Here is a 24124-nt window from a genome sequence, read left to right on the forward strand (position 1 = left end):
TAGTTCTTTACATCTCGGCTTGCGGGCTGGCAAACGGCGGCGCCTGCTCGAAAGAACTACCCTACCCAGTGAGCCCTGCGCGCCAATTAGAAACGTCAACGAGCCAGTGAACATTAAGCGGAGCAGACCAAAATCCCAAACAAGGAAATGGTGGGGGAATAAAACGACCAGATTATTTAATTAATGCATGTAATAATTAATATTTTATTTTATTGTAAATTAAGACGTATTTATGGGTTAAAATGGATTACGACTTCAAAACAAAGCTGGCGGCCGAGAGAGAGAGAGTAGAAGATCTGTTCGAATATGAAGGTTGCAAAGTGGGTCGAGGCACCTACGGGCACGTTTATAAAGCTAAGCGCAAAGACGGGTAAGATAACCGTGAACGTTATTGTTTATACTGGCATAAAACTGACTACAGGATGTATTTTCTTAACACACGGCTCGGCTGCGTGTTGAACGGGGATGTTAGATTTGAACCTCCCCGAAGCGTTAACCCGTGTTTCTGTGTTTTTGTTTTCATGTAACGCACTCACTCACTCACCAACGGTACCCCCCTTCCCCCCCTCAACCACCTACCTCCCTTTCCTCCTCCCCCTCCTCCTCTTCCCTACCACCCCCGACCCCCCCCCTCCCCACCCCCCCAAAAAACAACACACTAAAGCAGTGGTGCTATTTATGTTTTGACAAGTCTCTTCTTTACGACGGCAACGAAGGTAGCTTCCTCTTAATGCATTTAAACGCAGCGGAGGGCACTGCTATCGTCATTTCACGCGATAGTGGCATTTAAGCGCCTTTTCGTGGACAAGCTGTTCCCCCATTTTTAACACCATGCCCTGCCAAACTTTTTCTTTCTTTCTTTCTTTTTTTAGACTCTGAGTCGATTGTCATCTTTTCCCCATTTGCCCTCTACTGTACCCGCAATGCCTCTATTGGTTGCACGAAATGGCAAATTACTAGTTCCCAATAAAATCCTTGGCAGAGCAATTTGACTTTAAATAGTATTAGTGCAAATTTTGTAGGTCAGAGGTTAATCACTGTGATCTGGCAGCATGGAAGGATGAAATTTAATGTAAAGAAGTGCTTTTATCAGGGTGGTGGTGCATGAAAAGTTGCTTTCTTTTCTCTTGTTGTTTAATTCATTTATTCATTTATTTATTTTTTAAACCTTCTGGTCAAACCAAAAAAAAAAAATGAAGTAGTGACTGGTTCTACACTCAACATTATGGTGCCTACTATTTAATGAGCTTATTACAGAGATCAGTGACACATGAGATGCTCTTTCTCCTTCGCTGCTATTATAAACATGAAGAAATGCATTTTTTATGATTATCCTAGAACGATATTATTCAACAATTCAAAACTGCACAACCCTGAAAGACTGTTACAGGAATTGGATATGAGTCAGGCGTGACAGATAACAAGATGTGACTAATTCACATAAAATACCGTTTTTTTTTTGTTTTTTTTTAAGTCTTTCTAGAACAATGTAATTCTGACTTGCAGCAGCCGAAAAGACTATTACGAGGATCGAGTAGATGTGACACATGACCAGATGTGTTTGACCAATGTGAAACACTGTTTTGAAGAGGTTATGTGTAGTTACAGCCTTGTGTTACATAGAATATTCTGTAAGGTAACATAAAAAAGAAAAAAACAGAACTGGTTGTGAATCCGTACCAAATACCAAAGGCCTGTAACCAAGATGACTCTGTCTCAGATAAGCCTTCCCTCCATTCATCACTGACTCACTGAGTTGTAAAGCTGAGTCAAGGCTGCAGGCTGAGTCTTACTGTATTCACCTTCTATAGCACCGGGTAATAGAGATGTGATGTGAGGTCAAAGAGTGAACACGGGCAGGTCACGGGCAGTCACCTCTGCCACAGTAATACCCGAGAGCTTGTTTAATGCTACGAGGTGAGAACATCCCGAAGGGTTTTATAGATTTTATACAGGGTGATGTTGCTTACCTGAGGGTTTCTTTAAAAATAGCATCACAAATACATGTCGATTTTGTCTTTTTCTACTTCAGCTCATTATTGTTTTGTTGCATGACCTCTTGTCCACTGTAAAAAAAAAAAAAAAAAAGGCAATAATTAAGTAAGCCTAGCAGTGTACCTTTACCCATAGAGTTGATATTTCAAATCAAAAGTTCAGCTCGTTCAGTTTCACCACCTGCACTCATTTTTGTAAAGCTCTTCACAATAAAATACCTGAAACGTTGGAAAAGGAAAGCAGGATTTACTCCTAAAGCTAAATTTGCTTCAGCTTGGAATATGTAATGTTGTGGTTGTAAATAAACTATAAGTGGAATCTGCAGAGTGGCTGCCGTCTGCCTGCACTACAGCCTGGATCAGAAGCTGCAAGCAAAGGCCCTGGGAATGGCATCACTAGGAATATCCTAGTGAACTTTACATAGAATGTTTATTTGAGTAAAAACCAAAAGGTTGCAAACTACTTTCTGTCTCTGGGGAATAGATTCTAGAAATGATTCATCACAATTTCCTTGCTGAACGACCTCAAATACCATACACTGCGTAATGTTAGTTGGCTTCACACCTGCAGCACAGGAAAATATGCAATTTTAGCAAGTTTGCCCTGCCCAGCAGGAAGTATGCACTTGACAAGCTGTGAAGATACAGTATATTGTTAATGTCTAAAATGGACTGGACTCTCTCACAATCTGGAATTGTGCTCATTGTGCCCAGGTTGTGTGTCCCCAGCTGTGCATCTCTCTGCTGCAGATGTGAAAGTGCCGTATTCAATTAGTGCACCTCCATTGTGTTGTGTTTTTGCAGTACCATCAGGAGAGTTGTTATCCTCTGAAAGAGACGCTGGCAGGTGGTGGAAGTCTGTCTGTCTCTGTGGGTCTCAGTGCGTGCATTAGTAGAGATGCCAGCACTTGTGGTTAAATTGCTTTTAATTTGGAGTAATATGTGTACGCTGGGGCGGCACGGTGGTGCAGTGGTTAGCACTGTGCCCTCACAGGTTCGAACCCCGGTCTGGGCTCTTCTTCTCCCTGTCAATCAGGCAATCATCACTTTCATTTCTTTGATGATATCTTTGATGATATGCCTGTTCAGTCATGTTAGGCCTAGAGTGGGTGTACTATTGTAATATGACACAAAAGCGTTAGGTTCCAAAGTAAACCTGGCTCAGATGTTTGCAGCGCTGCGTGTCTTTGGTGGTTTTTAAGCATAGTTTTCACGGTGCCAGCATTGGATAGTGTACTCCAAGAGCCAGTAGCCAGTGCATCCACAGACCGCGGCCTTCCAAATTTCGAGAGAGGCATGACGGGACACTGGGCAAACCTCGGTGACGTAACTGCTGAGGCCAGCGCTGGCATTGCAGGCACACAAATCAGCAAAAAAAAAAAAAAAGCTACACAGCAACCTCAAGGGGTCTGACCAGCCAAGACGACACTTGCCCGTCGGGTGTTGTTATGCCCATGTGTGGCCGCCCGTTGACTGAAAACACAATTCCAGAGCAGTGCCAGATGCAACCTTTTGTCAAGCGTAGTCTTAATTAGTATTCAGAGCTTCCGATGTGATGGTTTGTTCAGACTCACACTGACCTGTTGCGAAGATTTTTTCTAGTAAACTACCCTTCTCTTCAAACTGAAAAAATACAGATACCCTGAGGATTATATGAACGATCTGTCCATTAACTGGAAAAAAACACCATATCCATCTCTTGAGGTCATTTTCCGTGTTTTTCTCATCGTGTTTTCCATAGCACAGAAGTGCATACACTTTTTATTACGTGAATTTGACTAAAATCACATGAGGAAATTTTGTTTACAGACCAAAAGATTAGATGTTATGCACTGTTTCGAGCATCTGTGTGTCTCAATTAGTATTAGAGATGTGTTCCTGAGAGCTGCAGTTAATCCATGACCATCTCCAATGCCAATTAGGCTGAAGTGGGTTTGATCTTAGAACCACGAGGGCTTGTTTGATCCGCGCTCGCCGCTGACTGGGTGAAGCCGTTATCGGATGCCGTCCGCAGACTGTGTTTTGCATTTTAACCGTGCCATTTTCTGCGCTGTTTTAAATCGAAAATGTTTCCTGTTAGCTCTTATTTTCTCCGCTGCTCTGTGCTCAGGCTGGATTTCATACACCAGAACACTCGCTTATCTCAAATAATCAATATTGATCTGCTGAACATGCTCACCACCCCTACAGTGTCACATTTCACTTATTAGCCGATTTTCACGCACAAAATGTGATTCACAAGGACATATACTGCAAATGCTGGGGGGTTGGCGGTGGGGGGTCAGCAACAGAGCACTCCTGCAGGGAATGGATTGGTCTTTGCTATCTCTGATGGCAGGAATTCCTCCATGGCAGCATTGTTGTTCTACTCTTCCTTCCAGAACACCTCATCCTTTAATTATCAAAACCCAACGTGTCAAAGCAGGAAGTTCTTCAGGTTGATGCTGAAAAGACTGCATTGTTGGATTGGTTGTTTTGTAATGTTGGTCCCATTTCCTCTTTTTTTTTTTTTTGTCTCCGCAGGAAAGATGAAAAGGAGTATGCACTGAAACAAATAGAAGGCACTGGAATCTCAATGTCTGCCTGCAGGGAAATTGCTGTAAGTTATGTGTTTGCGTGTTTGTTTTCACTGTTTGTGTGTTTGTTTTCACTGTTTGCGTGTTTGTTTTTGCTGTTTGCGTGTTTGTTTTCACTGTTTGATATTCATGGCAAGGTTCAACATGTTGTGAAATATGCTACTTTACGTTCTTTCTGTGCTTTGTGCCTGTGTGTTGAGGCCTGAGCTTAGCGTGATTAGCCTAGCTTAGCATCAAATATTGCAGATAGGGAAAACAGCTAGCCTGATTCTGTCTAAAGTCAAAGTGAACTCAGGCCTAAAGCTAAATGCTAACATGTTGTATCTCACTTGTTTAATCTGTACACAAACAGAACTATAAAATAATTTGTGCTTTCAGTTGGCAATTGAAATATTTTCCCTGGCACACTGACGATCTGGAGTCTTGTCTTCACAGTGACGTTGCCAGGTTTGGCACCATTGTGCCATTAGTTCCAGCACATAACACCCTCGTACACCACAAATTCTCATTTGGACCTTACTCTATGCACAAACATGAGGTCGGTGATTGAAGTGCTCCTTTATGGCTCAGTTGGCATTTTGAAAATGTATGGTTTGTATTGTGTCTACTTGCTGAAGTATTACACCAGATCTCTGCAGAAATTCACTCACTTATCCATTAAATCATTTTCACCGACGATTGTCTTGGCAGTGGGAAGAAATTACGTGAGCGTTTGATTGGTAAACTGCCTCACCTGTGCGATAAATGGGCTTCTGTGTACTTTTGTGTTAAGCGACCACTGGATGTGCTTTATTTCTTTGTGTTTAATTGCTCAGGAATGTTAAAGGCTCCACTCTCTGTTTACTGTCTATCCAAAGTGGACATGCACAGTAGATCTGGATGCTCTGTGCTGTGCTGGAGAATAAGCAGAGATACAGCTACAGCTTTGCAGTTTATGATCCTCTCTGTATACCACTGCTTTTACGGTGAATACATAACACTGAAGGTAAACAGAACTTTGTTTACAAAAAAGACCACAGGCCGTCTTTAACGTCTTTTCGTCCTTTGTTTGTTCATTGCTGGACTTTACAACACACGCAGCAGAACTCTCCCTCTAATAAAAATTGTGAAACAGATGAGAGCAGGGTTTTTCAAAGTCTGACACAATGCCCCCCGCGCCCAGCCAAAGTATAACAGTTAAGCCCCCCGTTTACTTGCAACCCCCATCTAATTTCGGGACGCTGGGGGATTTAAACAGGAAGTTGGAGTTATAAGGACAAACTATTTTTCTATGATTTCTAAGCGTATTTATGACTCAGAAAATGCACTGAGGTATGACTGAGGTATGACACTGATAGGATACGATGTGGGTTTTTTTTTTTTTTGGTGCGAAGGGTTCAAATCAGCTGCCTACAATAACTAACATCCCATTTTCTAGCATTCTGGCAGGCAGCTGTCCCTTTCACCTTTGGACGAACGTGCTCCCCTCCCCCGCCCCCAACCTCACAATAAGTTATAAAATCCATCTGTGATGCAGCTTCTACCTTCAACACTCTTCTACCTTCATATTATAACTTTTAAGCTTAATGGTGGATACTGTTTGCAACTCAAGAATTCAAGTTCAGCTTTTGTTTTTGCTGTGAACCGTCTATAAGACTTGTTGGATGGTCCCAGCCTTTCACATGGTTTCCACTCAGGTTTGAGTCTATAGTATTTTGTTGCGGGGGGCGCGGGGGGGTGGGTGGTGCTGCCTGAGGGCGAGTCATCATGCCACACAGCCAATCCTCTCAGAGGCTGCAGCTAGAGAAAGAATGTGGGCCCTTTGACAGGCTGGTGGGCTGTTATGTAAGGGGTTCTGATTTCCACTCTAACGTGTTCACCTGGTGCAGATACTGTCAGTGACACTGTGCAAACACGCCCAGTAACACTGTGCAAGCTTGTTGTAGTATAAGCTCATGACCTTTTGCAGCACATTAACATTTGCACTCCATTTAGTTGCACATTCAACAGTTGACAAGATGTTGCCTATTCATAGTTCCTTTTTTATTTATTTATTTATTTTTATGCTAGCGATAAACCACAAGTCATCCTTCAACCTGCGTTTGTAGTGGGCGGAGAGCTTTTGTTTTGCGTGAAATCTCCCACAGAGAAAAGTGCTATTTTGAAGAAATACAGGAAAGAAAGTGTGTCGCAACATAAAAGGCGATAGTAACAGGCTGTCAGTTTGAATCTTAAAGGAGCAAACTTCGTGACTTCGCATGTTCGAGGCAGTTTCTTCTCAAGCCAGCACGTCTGCAAGCTGATTTTCACATGGCACACAGGAGAATAGAAACCACTGTCACCGTTTCACTGAAAAAAGAACTCAGGGTATGCTTTGGAAATGATTGACAGTAAGCTTTAGTATATATGTATTTATACTAAATGGGTTAAGGTGTGCAAAAACACTAGTAAGGCATGGATTTGTGAACCTTTAGCATTACAGCCAACCGGCTGAAAAGAGGGCAAAGAGGCCTGAGACACAGCGCAGTAACTGAAGAGCACTGGAAACAAACTGATCACACATCAGCCAACATGAGGCGAGTACAGCTGTCACCCCTTAAAAAGTATTTCTGGCATCATTTCTCAGTATAGTGAAGCAGATTTCGTACTGTGTAGTTTTTTTTTTTCTTCTTGACCGACAGTTGTATCAGATCAACATGCAGTATATTTGTATATGTGTGATCCGTGAACCTTTTTTTTTTTTATTGTAAACATACTTCAGTAGATGAAATAGTGTTGTTGTCACACAGGGATCTTGTGATCCCCGGCTCAAAGTCAGTGTCCACCCGTAATCTAAAATCCAAATGTTTTTTTGCGGACGCGTTCTCAGAAAGCAGATGAGGGCGCAGAGATTTTATCATCATAAAACAAAACACACTGCAGCTACACAAGTGTATACAGTAGTAAAGGCTATTGTTGGTGTGGTTTTAGTGCTACCTCAGTGTCTCCTGCAGCTGCTTCACAGTGAAAGCCACAGTCGAGGACAGAAATACTTTAAATCTACATGAGGATTTTTTTTTTTTGTCAGTGGTTGAATTTTGCACAGTAATCAGGCTGCTTTTTGGGCCAATCAAACACCTCCAACTAACATTAGATGTTTGTTTTTGTGGTAAAAGTCCTCGATTCAAGGGTTGGATGGGAATGAAACTTACCTAGTTCTATGTTCATCAGTGCAAAAGATATTTTCCAGCAATATTTTCTAACACCAACAACTTGTATGTTGGAAAATATTGTTCTTTGGTTCTTTGGTTGGTCTGTGTAGTGTACATCAAATCTTAAGAAATCAACTATAAGCTCCAAGGGAGGATCTCTGTAAAATACATCCAATCGTAGAGCTTACATTTCTGTTGTGTATGATAATACACTTGATAATACATTGGTGAAATATATTCAGTGGTTCAAATCAGTTCAAAACAGTCAGGTTTTCATCCAAATGAAGTGCAAATCGTAAACCAGATTTGAGGAAAATCAGTATAAAATGCGAATGAATGTGTATTTCTATCCACGGCTGTGGATAGTAGGAATTGGGTGGATCAAGATTGAAGGTTGAGCTAATTCTACAGTCCAGAGAGCTTTGGAGATTTTGAGGAACATTAAGATGTTTTTTAATGGTCATTTATAGCAGGTAAACTTCCCAATTGCATGTGGCGTCACTGTATGTGCAAGATGAAAGACTTTATAGAGGATTCAAGGAGAACTGCTGAAGGCTAAAGAGAGCTAACACAAGTTTTTTTTCATTTTCTTACCTCTCATTACCATTCCTGACCATCGCCATTCATTCACTTTAGTAAGAAAAACAACTTCCACAGACTAAAAAAAATTAAAACAAAAACCCAGCTAAAGGATACAACAGGAAGTACAGAGCCTTCCTTTGGTTTTCACATAGTTCTCGTGTTATTTTAATTTGTCCAAGTTAAGTATTTATTGACTTTACAACACAATGAGTAATACAACCAGACAAGCAATCAGACCAGTTTTTAAGTCTGCTTTAATGTTTGCCTTCCTAGCTATTGTTTCCTGTAGCTGTGGGCATAGAGTTTTCACTTCTTATTCTAACATTTATCACTAGCATGTTTCACTTTGTTGCACTTTTGTTTTCACCTTGAGTGAATTTTCTCAAATTTGGGACGCACTTTCACTGGTATACTCTGCAATTAACTGATTCGATTTTGGTGGTCAAAGGTCAAGAATAAGTCAAGAATTCATACGTTCATTATGACAAGCTTTCACACAGAAGTCTGACAGGATAAAATGATGAAATGATGACATTTTATATTCAAAAGGTCAACTTCACTATGTCTTCATAAAGAACATTTTTCTGTAGGAGTCCACCCTCTTTGCTTCCTCTCCCTGGATGACAGCCAGAATAGGTGCTGGTCTGTTTCCCTCTCTCTATTCTCTCTCTTTATTCCTCTCTGACATTCTGTCAAGGTCTGCATCTAGGGCGGGTGTCAGATTGCCTGCCTCACCAATCTTTCCCCTCTGCTCCTGATAGCAGCTTCTCCGCCAGGCCGGGACGGAGGGGAGTGAGTCACGGCCTTGGAGACTAAGTTGTTGTTGCACCATTGAGTTGTTTGCTCCTTAGTCATTACCTGACAGATCGCACATATTTTTTTTTTTTTTTTTTTTGTGTTCATTGAGTAACTACAGGTGTCGTCATGTCAGTTGTGACATCCATTCAGCTAAAGAACAGACTGGTAGCATTATAGAGTCTCATGTTACTTGCACAAGCAGAGAAGCTCGGCGGCTAAAATCGAGACGGTTGATTTTGCTTTGTCTTTTTTAGGTTTGTGAGAACAATCGTCCCTTTCTGAAGCTTCTGATGATTGCAGATGTTGGCCTGCTTTTAATATCCGCCCTGCAGGGAGACTGAAAATAAGATGAGATGTATTTTGTTCTGGCGTTAGCGGCTTTCTTTTTCAGAATAATCAAATCAGACCATGACAGTCTCTCCTGGGGGCAAGCAGACAGAAGCGTCTCTGGGGAATTTTTACTTTTGCTTTAAAAAAAGAAAAAATGATGAATGCTTACAAATAATGGTTATCTACAACTGTCCTGAACAGTAGCAGTGTCATGTTTCAGCTCTTTAGAAGGGTGGATTTGAGGAAGAAAAGAAATTGTCCATTCAAATACCGGCTTGAAAAGGGGAATGAAACTTTAGTCCTGTATATTAAGGCCATTTCAAATGTTCTAAGGTTATTTAGTCATTCGTTCGTTCGTTCATTCGTTAGTCATTCGTTTATAGCAAAACCACCTTAGCTTGTGTGAATGTGTGTATGGGAGGAAGCTATACACACATTCACACACATTCGCTTACTGCTTTAAATGAGTGGAGTGGAACAGTAAACTGTATTTAATGTGGGTCATTGATGTTTTAGCTGGTGCTCAATTAGCTTAATAAAGTTCAGTGATCCAAAGGATTGCATTGGTACATCCCTGTTAATAGAGCCTTTACTAGGACAATGATACATTTTTTTCCAAGCAGTGTTAATATGAGTGTGAACACGGCCTTAGGTTAATTTGGTAAACTGAGGAAAAGACGATTACAGCAGCCGTTCTTCGCGGTGATAAAATGATGTTTTATTTATTTCTAAGTGTTCTTGAGACATCACATCTCCTTTTCTAGTATTTGTAAAAACAGAAGGCTGACCTTGTCACAGCAGCAGAGCGATAACCAGACGTTTAGTGAGAGGAGAGGATTGCTTTTGGTGACAAAGAAAACGCCGGCTTGTCTTCGCTGTTTTGCCACATAAAAAGCATGTCAGGAATGTGGGTGCAGTCGGGAACTTTGCGGTAGACGCTTCCAAAACTATGAGAGACAGATAACTGCATGTACCTACAGCATTATTAACCTGTGTTGAACCTAAAGAATGTTGGCAGAGCCTCACCTTGATTGTCTCTTGAACATTAGAACCACCAGCAATCGGTCTTGTCAAGAAAGAAAAACAACCACAACTTCTAGACTTGCCGAGCGGAGTAAAGGAGTCTTCGTTTAGCAGACTGTGCACTATCGGCAGATGGCATGCCACATGCAGTCGAGCCGAGGCGGGAAGGAGAGAGTTTGGTTTGGCTGCAGTGTGTGTGTGTGTGTTTCTGGTTTTAGAGTATTTCCATGTTAATGCTCCTTTATGATCAGAGAAGGGAGCAAAACCTTTATAGGCAAGTTTTGTTGTTCTAATTGATTTAGTCACGACACGAAAAAAAAAAAAAGTATTCTCCAGTAAGACGTGCTTTCCAAATAGTCACATGACATGCTGTATGCATGTGTGAGAGCATCATCAGATAAAATGAAAAAATTGATTTTATTTTTCTGCTAAAGATTATAAAGATCCCAAACCTGTCACTTTTGTTGTTATCATGCCATCAAATGTGCCTCCGCCGCTTCAGAGATGTGGAGATAGTCTACTGTGTAAATCTATTTTGGTGATTACGATAATTCTCAAGAACAGGCTTAACATCTGAAACAGAAGTTGAGGTGAAGACTTTACAGATCCAGCTGACTGCGTTGAATGTTTTTTGCTCGTCCTCTTCACACAGAGGTCGGAGGTCAGCAAGTGTGTTCTTGCTTGCTACTTAGCACGTCACTCTGCTTCTTTTCTTGACCAGCCAGGCAGTCGACGCCACTGCACTCTCTCCATTCAGCTCAACATGGCCCACAGGGTTGCATAACATGGCCCACTGAGGTTTCACAGCCTTTAAAGCCCTGTGGCAGGGGCAGACTGTGTTTAGATAATACTTATCAACTTGGGTAAATCCTCAGCGAGCCGGTTGTCCGAGGTGAGCTGACCTGTGTAGGTTGAATTCACCCGGTGCCATAGTACCGACACATAGAGACACAGTATCTGTGCTGTCACTGGCACATTAGTAGAGGTTGCTTTCAGTTACAGTTGTACTATCACATTATTTTTCAAATTACAAATTTAATTTAGATTTTATCAGATTGTGTGTGTCTGTCTGGACATATCAAATAATGAAAAGGACACTGCTCAATGCCTCGGTAGTATAAAGATATTGAACTTTATTTTCAGTAATCAAGTCCTGCTGAAATGTGTCTATTGTAACACAACAAAAAAAAAGTTCTCTGAGTACATGACGGCACACTGTGGTCCACTATGAAACCCCAAAGCATACGCTCCTCATCCCCCTTTAACATATACCAAAAAGGAAGGGCAAGCTGGATCTACTGTCGGAGGGTTACACTCAGACTCATAGAACTGGACTTTTGTTCAGTAACTATTATTTCTATTTCACCCCCCCCCCCTAATGTGCTTTGCTATTGGTCAGCACTGATGGTAAAGGCTGGTAACGGGTTGATGTCCTCCCAGCTGGATTCTCCGAAGGACAACAGCTGGAACAGAAACCAGGAAGTTCTGATTTCACCTCCAATATTAGTAGCAATGATGCCAGACCCATGAAAATAAAACCCAACTGGAAACAAAAAGAATGATCCATGAATAACTTATATGTAACTTCACCACAATATGATTCTGTTAAAAGGAAAAAATATAAAATAATCGCCTCAGGTCAGGGGGTCTCTGGGCCCCGTCACCAGCGGGACCCAGAAATCCTCCAGTGGTTTTATTGTTATTATGTACACACCTGCTCTGGTTTCACATCTGTTCGCTCCATTAAATGTGACCTTTGTGAATTGAGAAATTGTTCACGACTTTCATTTTTCCCATGAAATGAGTCTTGTTCTCCCTGTTTGGTCACAATGGCTTTTGTTTCGTTGAATGTCCCGACCTCATAAATATTCCCTCTCTGCCATAGCAGGACATGTGGGCAGATGCAGCGTGAGCGCCGGCTCAAATGAACGAAGGATGTTATTTTTTTTGTTTTTTTTGTTAGCATTTTTCCATGTGAAGATAAGTGTACAATCACTCTCTCAGCAATAACGATCTACTTGAAGGAAAATTACACAGCAATAAACTGCTGGAGCGGTCCTTTCACCTCAGAAGTAGAAAACATAAAATTAGGCTCCAGCTTTTGAGATGAGGCTCCAAGTTTTCTGCGTCACTCTCTGTCTGTTGTCTGGCCCATTCTTCCCCAGCGTGCTGATCGCTGTGCAAACAGGGACATATTTTAGTTGTGTTTGTTGAGGGTGGCGGTTAAAAAGCCCCAAACACATGGTTGCCAGGGACTGAATGAGCCCTAATGTCTCGCTGTCAGTTTAATGGAAGAGTTTTAAGTGGTCATTTAACTAATTCAAATCTGGTAAGCCATACAGTAGTGTATATAAATGCACAACAGACAATGCTTTCCTGTCTGATCTGCTTCTGATCCGATGCATCATTGTATTAGCTCCGCTGGATCCTGATCTTAACTTGTCCTTGGTGCTGCAGTCTGCAGTCTTATCAAAGACACAGCCTAGTCAGCAGTATATGTCTGCAAATAACACCAAATGGCTGCTGCTGCTGCTGCTGCTGCTGCGGGGGGGGGGCGGGGGGGCGAGATTTCTCACTGAGCCAGTGACCGTCACTTTGTTCACTCTGGAGGGTGAAGGCTTGGCGTGCATCTTTCCCCCTCTGCACACAGAGCTGCAGTGTTTGTGTCTAACTAGCGGCAGTGCAGAGTCCTGTGCAGAGCAGCCTGTGGTGGATTTATCGACCCCGCTCCCTGCCAGCCGCATGAGAGAAGTCATTAATCAGTCCTCAGGAGCAGGGATGGTGATGATACAGTCCGACAGGCTGTGAGATACAAGACAGTTCTGAACCCTAAGGTGTAAACTAGACTGGTTATTTCAAAGCAGTGTTTGTTTTTACCTGGTTTCAGTTTAGTTCAATATCGGTTTTTGTCATATGACTTTTTGAAGTTGTAGTTCCATTTTTATTTCATATTTAAAACGGCTATGCTTTCCAAACCAGTGATTCACAGCCATAAAATAAACTAAACTTCATCAAGATACCTGCCATGTTCCAAATGGGTTCATTTTAAAGGATCATAAACTGTATGTTTGTATGTCCAACACCATCAATTCTATAAAAGTGTGATGATATTGTGACAGTGTGCTCAGTGTGCAGCATTAAAAGCTAGCTGTAGCTGTCAGAGAGCCTGGTTTGGTGGTTAAGGGTGTGTGTCCGTACAGCGTTTTCATCGTCATAGTATCCTGACATTTGAAAACATAAACCTAAAAATCCTGTAAAAATGTACTTTTCTGTGAGAAAATGAGATGAAGTCCTTCAGGGCATCAAAAGCATGTTAACCAAGAAGTTGTGACAGACAAAGCGGTGACATGCTTAAATTTTTTGCCCTCAGTAACTAAGCAACTGCCACATTGGTTTCTACAGGATGTTTCATTGGTTTCAGCTCTAAACCCAAAGGTAGCACCAGACTGGTTTCAGTCTAACCCTCAGCTAAAAAACCAAGCTTGCTAGATAAATGTCTTAATGTCTTAATGTCCCGATTCAGGCGGAGTTTGAATTCCACAAGCTGCCCACGAGTGTTTTGTTATGGTCAGTGGCCCTAAAAGCATGTTTGGGTCTTGAGTAGCCTGTTTAGAGGTAGACTGGCAGCCCCAGCTAGACGCTGGGCTGGCTGTGAATGTTTGGAGCCCGTCCAGTGAACGCTTTTCCTCTGAGGCCTTTACAAAAAAAAAAAAAAAAAAAAAAACATGACCTATTTTACTCCAAAGGGGGGAGAAACAGCCTGTTCTTTTATTCCTGTCGAGTTCGTGTTCTTTGCCTGGCTTTCTCATTTAACCACCGATTCACACATAGTGATCAGTGTTACTATGTTATGTTGTGTTGTGTTCCTCAGTGGGACACCGTTCACAGCAAAGTTTGATCTTGACACTCAAAGATGCTTCCTCGTCGACGATCGGCATCGATCAGCGGTGGAAAACACTTCGCTCTCCGTCCCTGCACATGTCGAAGCATGGCCTGAGTGTCCTTTGCCTAATAGTGCAGAAAAATGAGTCACAAGATTTTCTGCACATGGAAATTTTTCCCACAGGACACCCGGCTTTCTGTGGCTAAGGCTGGATTACAGACTCTGTGATTATGGTCTGTTGTGGCGTTTTCCCAAGGACTTAGTGTATTTTTTTTTTAAAAATGTTATTAAACCCACAGCTTGCAAACTTTGAAAATGAACAATGTAAATCTTTGTAAACAAACAAACAAAAAAAAAGTATTTATTTTCAGTTGAGATAATTATATGCTTTACATGCAGTAAACGCGTCAGATGGATGTTTCGCTCACTGTCACGCCAAGCGGTGAAGTTGTGTGTCAGTATTAACAACATGGGGTAAAACACTTTTGTAGCTTCATATTGCCTTTGATGACGGGTCACTGAATCACTACCATGGTGTTTGAGCTGGACTTGTTTACACTGTCAGCCGCTTCTTGTGACAGTGCTCTCGTATACAGTGAATGGGTCAAACATGTGCTCATTATCAAACATTGGGTTTGTCTGTCAAAGTGGTTTTAGTGCCACATTAACTTAGCGATGACATGAGGTCTCAGTGGGTCCTCAGGTCCTTCAGAGCGGTGCCACAGAGCTGGGAGTTTTACGAGGCCTAAGCCCGGGGGCTCATTACCACAATGCCCCGTTATAGCCTGTGGATTAAGGCTGTTATTAGACACCAACCTCCATTTCCAAATCTGAAAGGCCAAATCAAACAGCCTGCATATGATTCCCCTCTTATTCCCCACAGCTTTTGTCACTTTTTCATGCTGCGAAAACTGGAAATTCAGTATTTTGGATACACAGTTGATTCAGTCATCACGACTAATCGATCGTTTTCACAGTGTGAAAGTGTGCATGAGCCTCATTGCTATTCAAAGTGACGAGTCACAAATTAAAAAAACTGATAATGTTTGGGGGCTTTCCAAAATCAACAGCACTCTCACCTGCTTTTACATAGTGATTAGCCAGCTGTGCAGAGGTGTGAGGGGTAGGCAGGACCTGACCTTCTCTCTCAAGCTCTCTCTTTGTTTCATTCTTCACGACTACAGTACAATTCATTGCCTTTTGCCTTTTTCATTACAAGCATACTGAACCCTTTAGGCTAGGAAAGAGTTATCTGTTCCACCTGTAATCTCATTATGCTCGTCCCACTTTGTCATCGAAACCCACTTTCAGTTCCTCCGAACTCGTAATCACTCAAATCCAAGGAAGTCCTCACTGCGTGGCAGTAAACCAGGTGATTCTAGTGATACGGTTGTCGACAACAGTGGACAACACTTTTGATATAAGGTGATGGAGAATTTCAGAAAACACTTATTTCCCTACACAGGACAGATTCCTGGCAGAGCAGGAGTCTTTGCAAGCCGTTACCTGTTTCTTTGCAAATATGTGCAAACAGGACTATTATTGGGATCATCTCAGTCCAAGTCCACCGTAAGACATTATCCACTGAGTTCAAGTTAAAATGAAATCAGAAAGAATAAAGACCAGGACAAAGTTCACCTCATGTACATTGTAGGGAAAATAATATGTTTTTGGAATTGTGGGAGAAAGTTTCATATTAATATTTTTAAAAAATGAAAGAGCACTTTTCAAGACATTCAAAGATGCTTTACCTGTTAAATGAGTTAAATAATACCGGTGCAGTTCTGTTACGAGAGCTGATCTACCACATAATTCATGATTTGTGTCAATGGATTCTGTGAAATAAGAGCCTTTCCCTGAGAGTTGCTGACCTGGTTTTAAGGCCAGAAGGTATTTACACAGCTTTAGTTACTCTTGGAGTGGGACTTTGAGCTGCAATTTCCAATTGAGTTCCCATTGACGGTTAAAAACCACATACTATATTGTGTACTTACGTTCTTATGAGATTTTTTTCTGTTCATTTTAATATCTGTCATTCAGTTCTGTGTCACTCGAATACTGAGCAACGAGTACCAAGGAGGATCGCTTTCTTTAGTGTGTCTATTTTGGACGCATGTCAGCGACCATATACATGTGAAAAATGTGTGCATGTGCATTTCATGGAGTCAAAAAGCAAAGTGCACACAGAGCATATATATACCAGGTATATATGAACATATATACCTGGTATATATGGACATATATACATCTAAAAGCAACATTCAAGTCAAGGATCTGAGCATCTGTGGTGTTTTTCACTGTGCCTTACTGTAGGTGATGTACAGTCAGTACAGTCAGAGTCATGACAGCCTGTACAAATGAATAATTCATTCATTGTGAGTGAGATTCGCTGTTTCAGTCCCATCTCCCTGCCGAATGAAACACCCTGCAGACACGGAGGCCTGTCTAAAGGGCATGATTGATTATGGATTGTCTGTGATGGGGTCAGCAAATGGCACGGCGCGCATGGGAGTGGGTGAAGCCAATGAACCCGGTCACAAAGACAGGAAAAAAAAGGGGCACTGCTCGTGTAGCATTAGCCAGGATGGGAGTCCTCCATTATGCATCTGCCTCTCTGCTTACCTCCATTAGGCCTTCAGCTGCTGTTACAGCCATGGGCCATGGGCTCACTGATAAATGAAAAGAAAACATTAGAAGCTTCCATACAGTTCCTCTGAAGCTGGAACAATAGATTACATTCATTTTTAAATTAGAAAATGCTGCGTTTACTGTGACTGGGATAGTTTGCTGTTCTCATTGGAATCACCTTATATTATGTTTCACTGGACTGACTTATGGTGTTTATTGATCTTATATAATGATCAGTGATCAATAAATATATAATATTACTTTACAGTCCACGTTTAAAGCTCTGAATTGCTGGGTGGGGGGGGTTGAAATGGAAAATCAGACTCTTTTTTTTTTTTTTTTTACAGTAATTACCTGATTAACAAAATCGGACAAAGCGCTAATCAGCTCATGTTGTTGAGAGGATTATACATAACCTGGATGCCAGTCATCTACCATTTAAAATCACGTCCAGTGTTTCATACTGTACGCACATGGCTGCTGACTCATATTCAGGCTGTGTGGGGTTAGAAAGTATTTCTGAGCTCCTCAAAAATTAAACTTTTGCATATAGAAGGATTATGTCAAGAAAAAACGCAGAATATACAAACTTTTTTTGCAAAAATCAAGGAAATATTGGCACATTAAATGAGACATTTATCAGTTGTTGGATGTCTCGTATTAGATATTCATTACTCTCTTTTATGTGTAACATGAATCCACGCTGTGAATGAATGCATTTACAGTACTCTAAGGAGATTTGCATAAGAGCTTCCAAATGGCGTGTGTTTCACTGCCCATCTCATTATTCCTTCCTCATTTTAAGCTGCAGAAAAGGATCATTTTCAAGGGAATGCATCTGATTAATCTGCAAACACGTGTTTGTTTTTGAGGGTTTGTGCTTTTGTGCTTTTGTGTAGTTTTATTTTTCACCACATTTTTACACATCATATAGAAAAATATTTTTTCACTGGAAAGCCTCAGGAAAAAAAAAGGCTTTATATTGTCCTGTTAATTTTACATTAACCCTAACCTAAGCTGCTGTTTACCACTCTCTCCTTGCTATTTTACAGACAGGAGAACACAGAATCTGTTCATTTTCTGCTATTACTATTATCACATTAAAATGCCATCACATCTTGTCTTGTTTTAAAGTGATCCCTTTCCAATTGATTCACATAGTCCTGTCATTTCTTCCAGCTCTTGCGAGAACTGAAACACCCGAATGTGATCGCCCTGCAGAAAGTGTTCTTGTCCCACAGCGACAGAAAGGTTTGGCTCCTCTTCGACTATGCCGAACATGATCTCTGGGTGAGTCTCTCTACATCGCTCCTACATGCAACAGCATGTGTCCCTATAATGTGAAATGATACTATGTTTCACAGAAAACCATTTTTTCCTTCTCTTTAAATGGCAGAAAACTTACTGTGTAAAGAAAAGGATTCGTGATGTTCTAGTAAAGACACGACATATAACTTGGATTAGTGGCGTATTGGATTGTGGAAATGAAATTCCGATTCATGTGGTTAGCACATGGTTTCTTTATTTACCTAAATATTCTCTGTGCTGTGTGCAGCTTATTCAAATCTGAAAGACAAACATCCTCCACCTTTGGTTGATCCACCTGGCTCTAGGCTTGACCAGAGAAACATTTGTGACATGCTTCAGAGACCTTTGTATATCTCTTTACATGTGAATGGGTTAATATATCAGATTCAGGGAAACAGATTAGAACCATTAATATTTCCTTGTTTTTGAATACCCATAATGTATTTTTGCTGTATTTTCAGTTTTACTTTCTTGAAAGCTATAAAAGAAAGACTTCATCTTTCATCCAGGGTTCAAATATTTTTGTTTGAGGGCGGGATTAAGCCCATGGGTTGCTATTTGCCTACCTCTGGGCTGGACAGCATCCAGTTATCTGACAAGAATCTTTCAAAACTAAATTTGGAGTTAGAGATTCTCTTCCCTTCTAAAAATGGCCAACTACCAACGTTTTTGGTGACTGAAACACATTCATCTGCCTCCTGGTGTTGATTTCCCAACCTAGTATACTGTAAACTCAGGAAATCTTTTGTGTACCACCAGCTGCCAATAAAGTCAAACAGTGAAATCACAAAATGTATAAATCACAGCATTATAGCTTACCCAATTTACCAGGCACCACCAAGATGTGAGGAAACCGTTCTTGTAAATGTTGCGGCTTCCCTGTGTGAACTGACAAGACATGCTTCACCCCACATTCACAACTGAGGTGAAACCTTTCTCTGCCTCGTAGCACATCATCAAGTTCCACCGCGCTTCCAAGGCCAACAAGAAACCCATGCAGCTGCCCCGAGGGATGGTGAAGTCTCTGCTGTATCAGATTCTGGATGGGATCCATTACCTCCATGCCAACTGGGTGCTCCATAGGGATCTGGTGAGCGGCTATATTAGCTTCACTGCTCCAATTTCCCTTTACAGACACACACACACACAGACTTCATCTCAGAGCTGTTTCCAAAAGTGACACCGTTAACATCACAGAAACACTATTACCCAGGAGAGCTGCGAGTTTTCTTGAAGCGGCCATGTGTAGTCACATCTCACATGGTAACATGGAGATAAATAGAGACTTGAAGGTAAAACATTATGTAAATATACAACAACCAATCTCAAAAACAGAAGGGCAATGGACACTGTTGTATACTTAAATTTACTTTATTAAAAACCTTCCTTCAGAAACATATGTGACATTAAAGACTATATAGCAATGCTATATAGCAGTTTTTTACTGTTTATGGTTTAGCCCATGGTATTTTCCTCATATCCACTGACTAGCTAGCTTTAGCACTGCTCTCATGAGTTAGCTCACTAGTTTGCTAATCGGCTAATTTAGAGAAAATATATTAATGTGTTCTTTCCCCGATGTTATTTTTGCCTTCTCATACTTAGAAGTATGCCAAGGATTTGTACTGCTATGGTTATATTCAGTAAATTCATCACTCAATATAACATTAATAATAATTTAGTGAGAAGCAGCACAGCTCTTTTTCTAAGCTGCTGAAAATATTTAAATCAGGCAGTAACATATGAAAGAACATGGTGAGCCAAAGAAATAATTAGCCCACATTATCTAAACAAAGAATTTTCTAAACCTTTGTTGAATTCTGTGAAATGGTCGGCAGTTAGTTCAATGCTAACCTCTAACCTTTATCTGTAGAAGAGGTATTATTCTTTTTGTCTCTTTCTGCCACACTGAGCCGTTCCAACTAGCACAGTTAGTTATTTCAGAGTGGGTGTTGTTATGTCTGTTATGCGCGGTGTATTATTATGATTTTGATTGTCTGGAAGGAGTGTGATTGTAGTCTGAGGAGCAGAACGTCCTGAACTCTGAGTGTTGTCTAACTCTTTGTCTAACCTTTAACCTGGCTACAACACGCTGCTGGTTCCTGTGAGAGTCCCTCCACCTCTCTTTTCCCACAGTGCTTTGGTTAGAGAAAGATTTCATTCTCTGTGGCTTGAGAGTCAGCCTGGAGCCAGAACACAGGGCTCCTCATTGTGTGCCTTAAAATTGCAGTTAAGATGGCAGAATGGTAGGAATTAAATTAAAATAGTTGTCCCAACTAAAGGAAGTCTTACGTTAACGTCGTTCTTCACAGTCTTGGTTGGCTATGTTAGATGAAATTTTAGGAAGAGCGAGCTCACAGACAATCAGCTCTTGTCTGGTCAAGAATATCACAGCCCATATTTTTTTGTAATTTGTTCATTACTTTTTTCTTTTTAAGAATAAGGCTCATTTAAGGTAAAGTGAGCCGTTTTTAAAGCTGTTGCTTTACTTTTAATGTTGTGGCAAAGGCATCAGCCATAAAGTTCATAAAGGTAGTGTTTAGGAAGTCATTTTACTGGACTGGGTTGATGTGTGTTTCCCATAAGACTCATTAATATCAATAAATTAGTAACAGCAGCAACCACAACATTCTCAGTAGGCTATTTCATCACGGTAAACACCACCATCCGTGGATCAGTAAATTCCAGATTTTGTTCTCTCACTTATCCACTTATTTCATCTGTCCTCTGCTGGTAAACCATTAAACTAATTAGAGAAGGTGTTTGGTTGATCCATGTTCCTAACTGACTCTTTCTGCCACCAGTTAGGCTCTGCCCACAAAGCACTTCATTGCTGTTTATAGACACTAATCAGGTCTATAACTTGCCACGAGAAATATTACATCATTTCAAAAATAGCCACTCTACTTGAACACCACTTAGAAATGTAATTAAACTAGTGTAGCTGCTGCTTGTAGTGTCACTAACTTAGTTCATTTAGGTTGTAGTGTCCTGTCATTTACTCAAAAACAGTTGGAGAATATGCAGTTGTGGAGTGAGATTTAAATGAACAAACAGAGCTAGTCTGCGTGATCTCCGGCAGATCAATCCAGAGTCACGCGGCACTAATTCCAAAGGCCTGGTCTCTGGGTTTTAGCCTTAACCTTGGAACTACAAACAGGTCCCTACCGGAATATCAGCAGCTGCACTCAGGGTCTTTTGGGTTTAGCAGGTCAGAGATATAGACAGATGCCAGCCCGATGTATGTGTGCATTAAAGGTAATCATCAAAGTTGAGCAATTTAGCAGTTTAGCATATAGCAAGATGCTGTCAAAGACACTGTAACACCTAGATTTTTACTTAGATTTTATGATTTAATGTGGGTGGACAGAGACCCTAAGACCCCTGGGAAATGTGATCAGATCAGTGCAAGAGTCTGGACCTATAATAGCTTCTGATTTATGTGAGTTTAACTGAAGAAAGTCATCAGCATAGAAATGGAAATGGATACAGTTCTTTCTGAAATGTTGACCTAGGGGCAGCATATAAATGGAAGACAGTAATGGTTTTAAAGACTCCATGAACAAAGTGGGTAGTGGAGGATTTAAACTGTGGTAATGCTAGCTCAGGTCAAGCTGCTATTTGTATAAAAAGAATGGCTTATTTGTTAAGTAAATCATTTACAGCACCAACAAACTGTGATTTGATTCTAAAATTGCAGAGGCTGGTGAGTCCAACCTCTTAAGATCTTACATTGTATCTCATCTCCATATGGTCCAGATTAGAACTGAATCAATGTGAGTCCATGCAGATTCTTGGAAAACATCAGATCTTTCACATCAGATTAAAAGAAGCAGAATTGGAACTGTTTACTTTCTCGCTGTCTCATATCTGACGGCGTACTGTAAACTCCCACAGCCCATCTGCATGTGTGGCTCTTTGCTCTTATTTCTCTCTGCATCTGTCACTCCCTAGCAAGGAACATTTGTGCCTTTGCTCATGGAAGGGAAGAGTGTAATTAACCAAACACAACCACCATCGCTGCTTTAACGTCAGATGATTCAGAGAGAGGTTATTCCCAGATAAAGATCATGAAAGAATGAATGACTGAGATTTTTCAGTCCGAGTGAAGGCTTGCTAAGCTGTCGGTTGATCTCTCTGAATGCACCTCCTAAGTGGATAAGTGGAGTTCAGATGTCAAGGGCCAGAGCAGTAACACAGTTCAGACGTCCATCTATCTACAGGGTCGTCCACTCTTACGTAATCCCTGGCAATCCTCATTTGGTCATGTGGTGGCCGGATATCACATTATGTAAACCTGCAGGGATCAGGGAGCATGCTCATTCTTTCACACTCTGTCTCTCTCTCTCTGGTGATTTGGAACAATCCACAGGGCATCTCTGCAGGCATTAAATAGTTTGTCTCTGTGCCAGTATCAATTAATCTATTAGTGAACTCTGAATTTTTTTTTTCATTGCACTTGCACGATGTGGGGCTATTGTTGAGCTGAAATGAAAGTGAGCTTATTAAAAAAAATGTGCTGACTGTCTGCTCTGAGGGATTTAGTCCACTTTAGATCATGACTTAAGCAAGTCATCCCCAAGATCTAAAATCAGAAAGTGATTCCAGTAAATGCTTAGGGTCAGACACTTTGTAGTCCTGTTGTTGAGTTAATCTCGGACTGCTCTCATTGGCTTATTCAGGCCTCCAGACTAATGTTTTGCACTAGAAGCACTGGAACCAGTGAATTTTTGGAATTTTTGCATAAACAAGATGAGAGTCTACAGCCACACTAGAAGCTTTATGAGGCTGTATTCTGACACAAAGGCGCTTTGAGCTAAATGCTTATTGTTGGGTAATATTCATGCTTGCAATGACACTGCAACATGTTGATGTTTAGCAAGAATGTTTGTGATCTCCACCATCTTAGTTTAGCTTTTTAGCTTGCTATCCTTTACTAATTAGCACCAAACAGGAAGTACACCTGAGGCTGATGGGAATATCATTAGTTTTCCTGGTATTTGGTCAGAAACCAACTAAAGTTGGAATCAATCCATCCAGTAGTTGCTGATATTAATTATTGACTTATTTGCGTGCATTTGAAGATATGCATGCAACCTATTGCAGTAGCTCCTGCTTTTTTTTGTTTTGTTTTTTTCTTATTTTTTCTTGTTAGCTTTCTTCTTTTGTCATACTTCTTCTTATGGCTACTTCTTCTTTTTTTTAGTAACTTATTTAAGCTTCACCCTCTCTAAACATGCTAGTAGAGAGAGCTCCCGTCTGTTTTTTGGTTTTTTTTTTCACCCTGGAATTACTTTGTTCGTTCAGCTGCCTTTTTGAATGCTATCATTCAGCTATGTTGCACAGCAACTCCACGGTGGCTTTGTTTACACCAGTGACCAGCTGATCGAGCTGAAGCCGTCCGGCATGGTGACCAGAGCAACGGACACCCTCTTATGAATCAGAAATAGGACACACAGAGGATGCAGAGGAGCAACAAAGCAAAGAGGGGAGAGAGCTGGATCCCCACGACAAAGGCTAATGGAGAAGAACATATCTCCCCACCGCGCAGAGACATGGCAACAGGAAGAAGTTACGGATCCCATTGCTACCATTGATGGCATTCAGATGGTTTGGGCAGACAGGATGGAACATTTCTACAGCCCAGACATTGAACTGTTAGCCGTGGGGCCATGTCCCAAACAACTGGGTGTTGTTTAAATCCTCCCAGCAATCTAATCTGCCAGCACATTACCGATTACCTGTTACCGTTTGACTCCAGACTTTTCTTTACTTTTAGCACATTTACATTTGTACATTTTTCTATTCACTTACTGTGCATTTATTGCTACT

At 41.1% G+C, this 24124-nt stretch overlaps 1 protein-coding gene across 2 annotated transcripts in view; it reads left to right on the forward strand.

The window, feature by feature from the left end:
• The first annotated feature begins 127 nt into the window (after window positions 1-127).
• cdk19 (cyclin-dependent kinase 19) overlaps window positions 128-24124 on the forward strand; it is a 45214-nt gene continuing 21217 nt past the window's right edge. For both annotated transcript variants that reach the window (XR_005896454.1, XM_041064253.1), the window contains exons 1-4: window positions 128-370; window positions 4518-4593; window positions 18164-18274; window positions 19242-19382. Coding sequence is in view for 1 of the 2 variants with exons in the window: in XM_041064253.1 (XP_040920187.1) it covers window positions 243-370; window positions 4518-4593; window positions 18164-18274; window positions 19242-19382 (456 nt within the window). In the remaining variant the exon portion in view is untranslated. The remainder of the gene's footprint in view (window positions 371-4517; window positions 4594-18163; window positions 18275-19241; window positions 19383-24124) is intronic.

Source organism: Toxotes jaculatrix, chromosome 19 (genome assembly GCF_017976425.1).
Source record: "Toxotes jaculatrix isolate fToxJac2 chromosome 19, fToxJac2.pri, whole genome shotgun sequence".
Classification (NCBI taxonomy): domain Eukaryota; kingdom Metazoa; phylum Chordata; class Actinopteri; family Toxotidae; genus Toxotes; species Toxotes jaculatrix.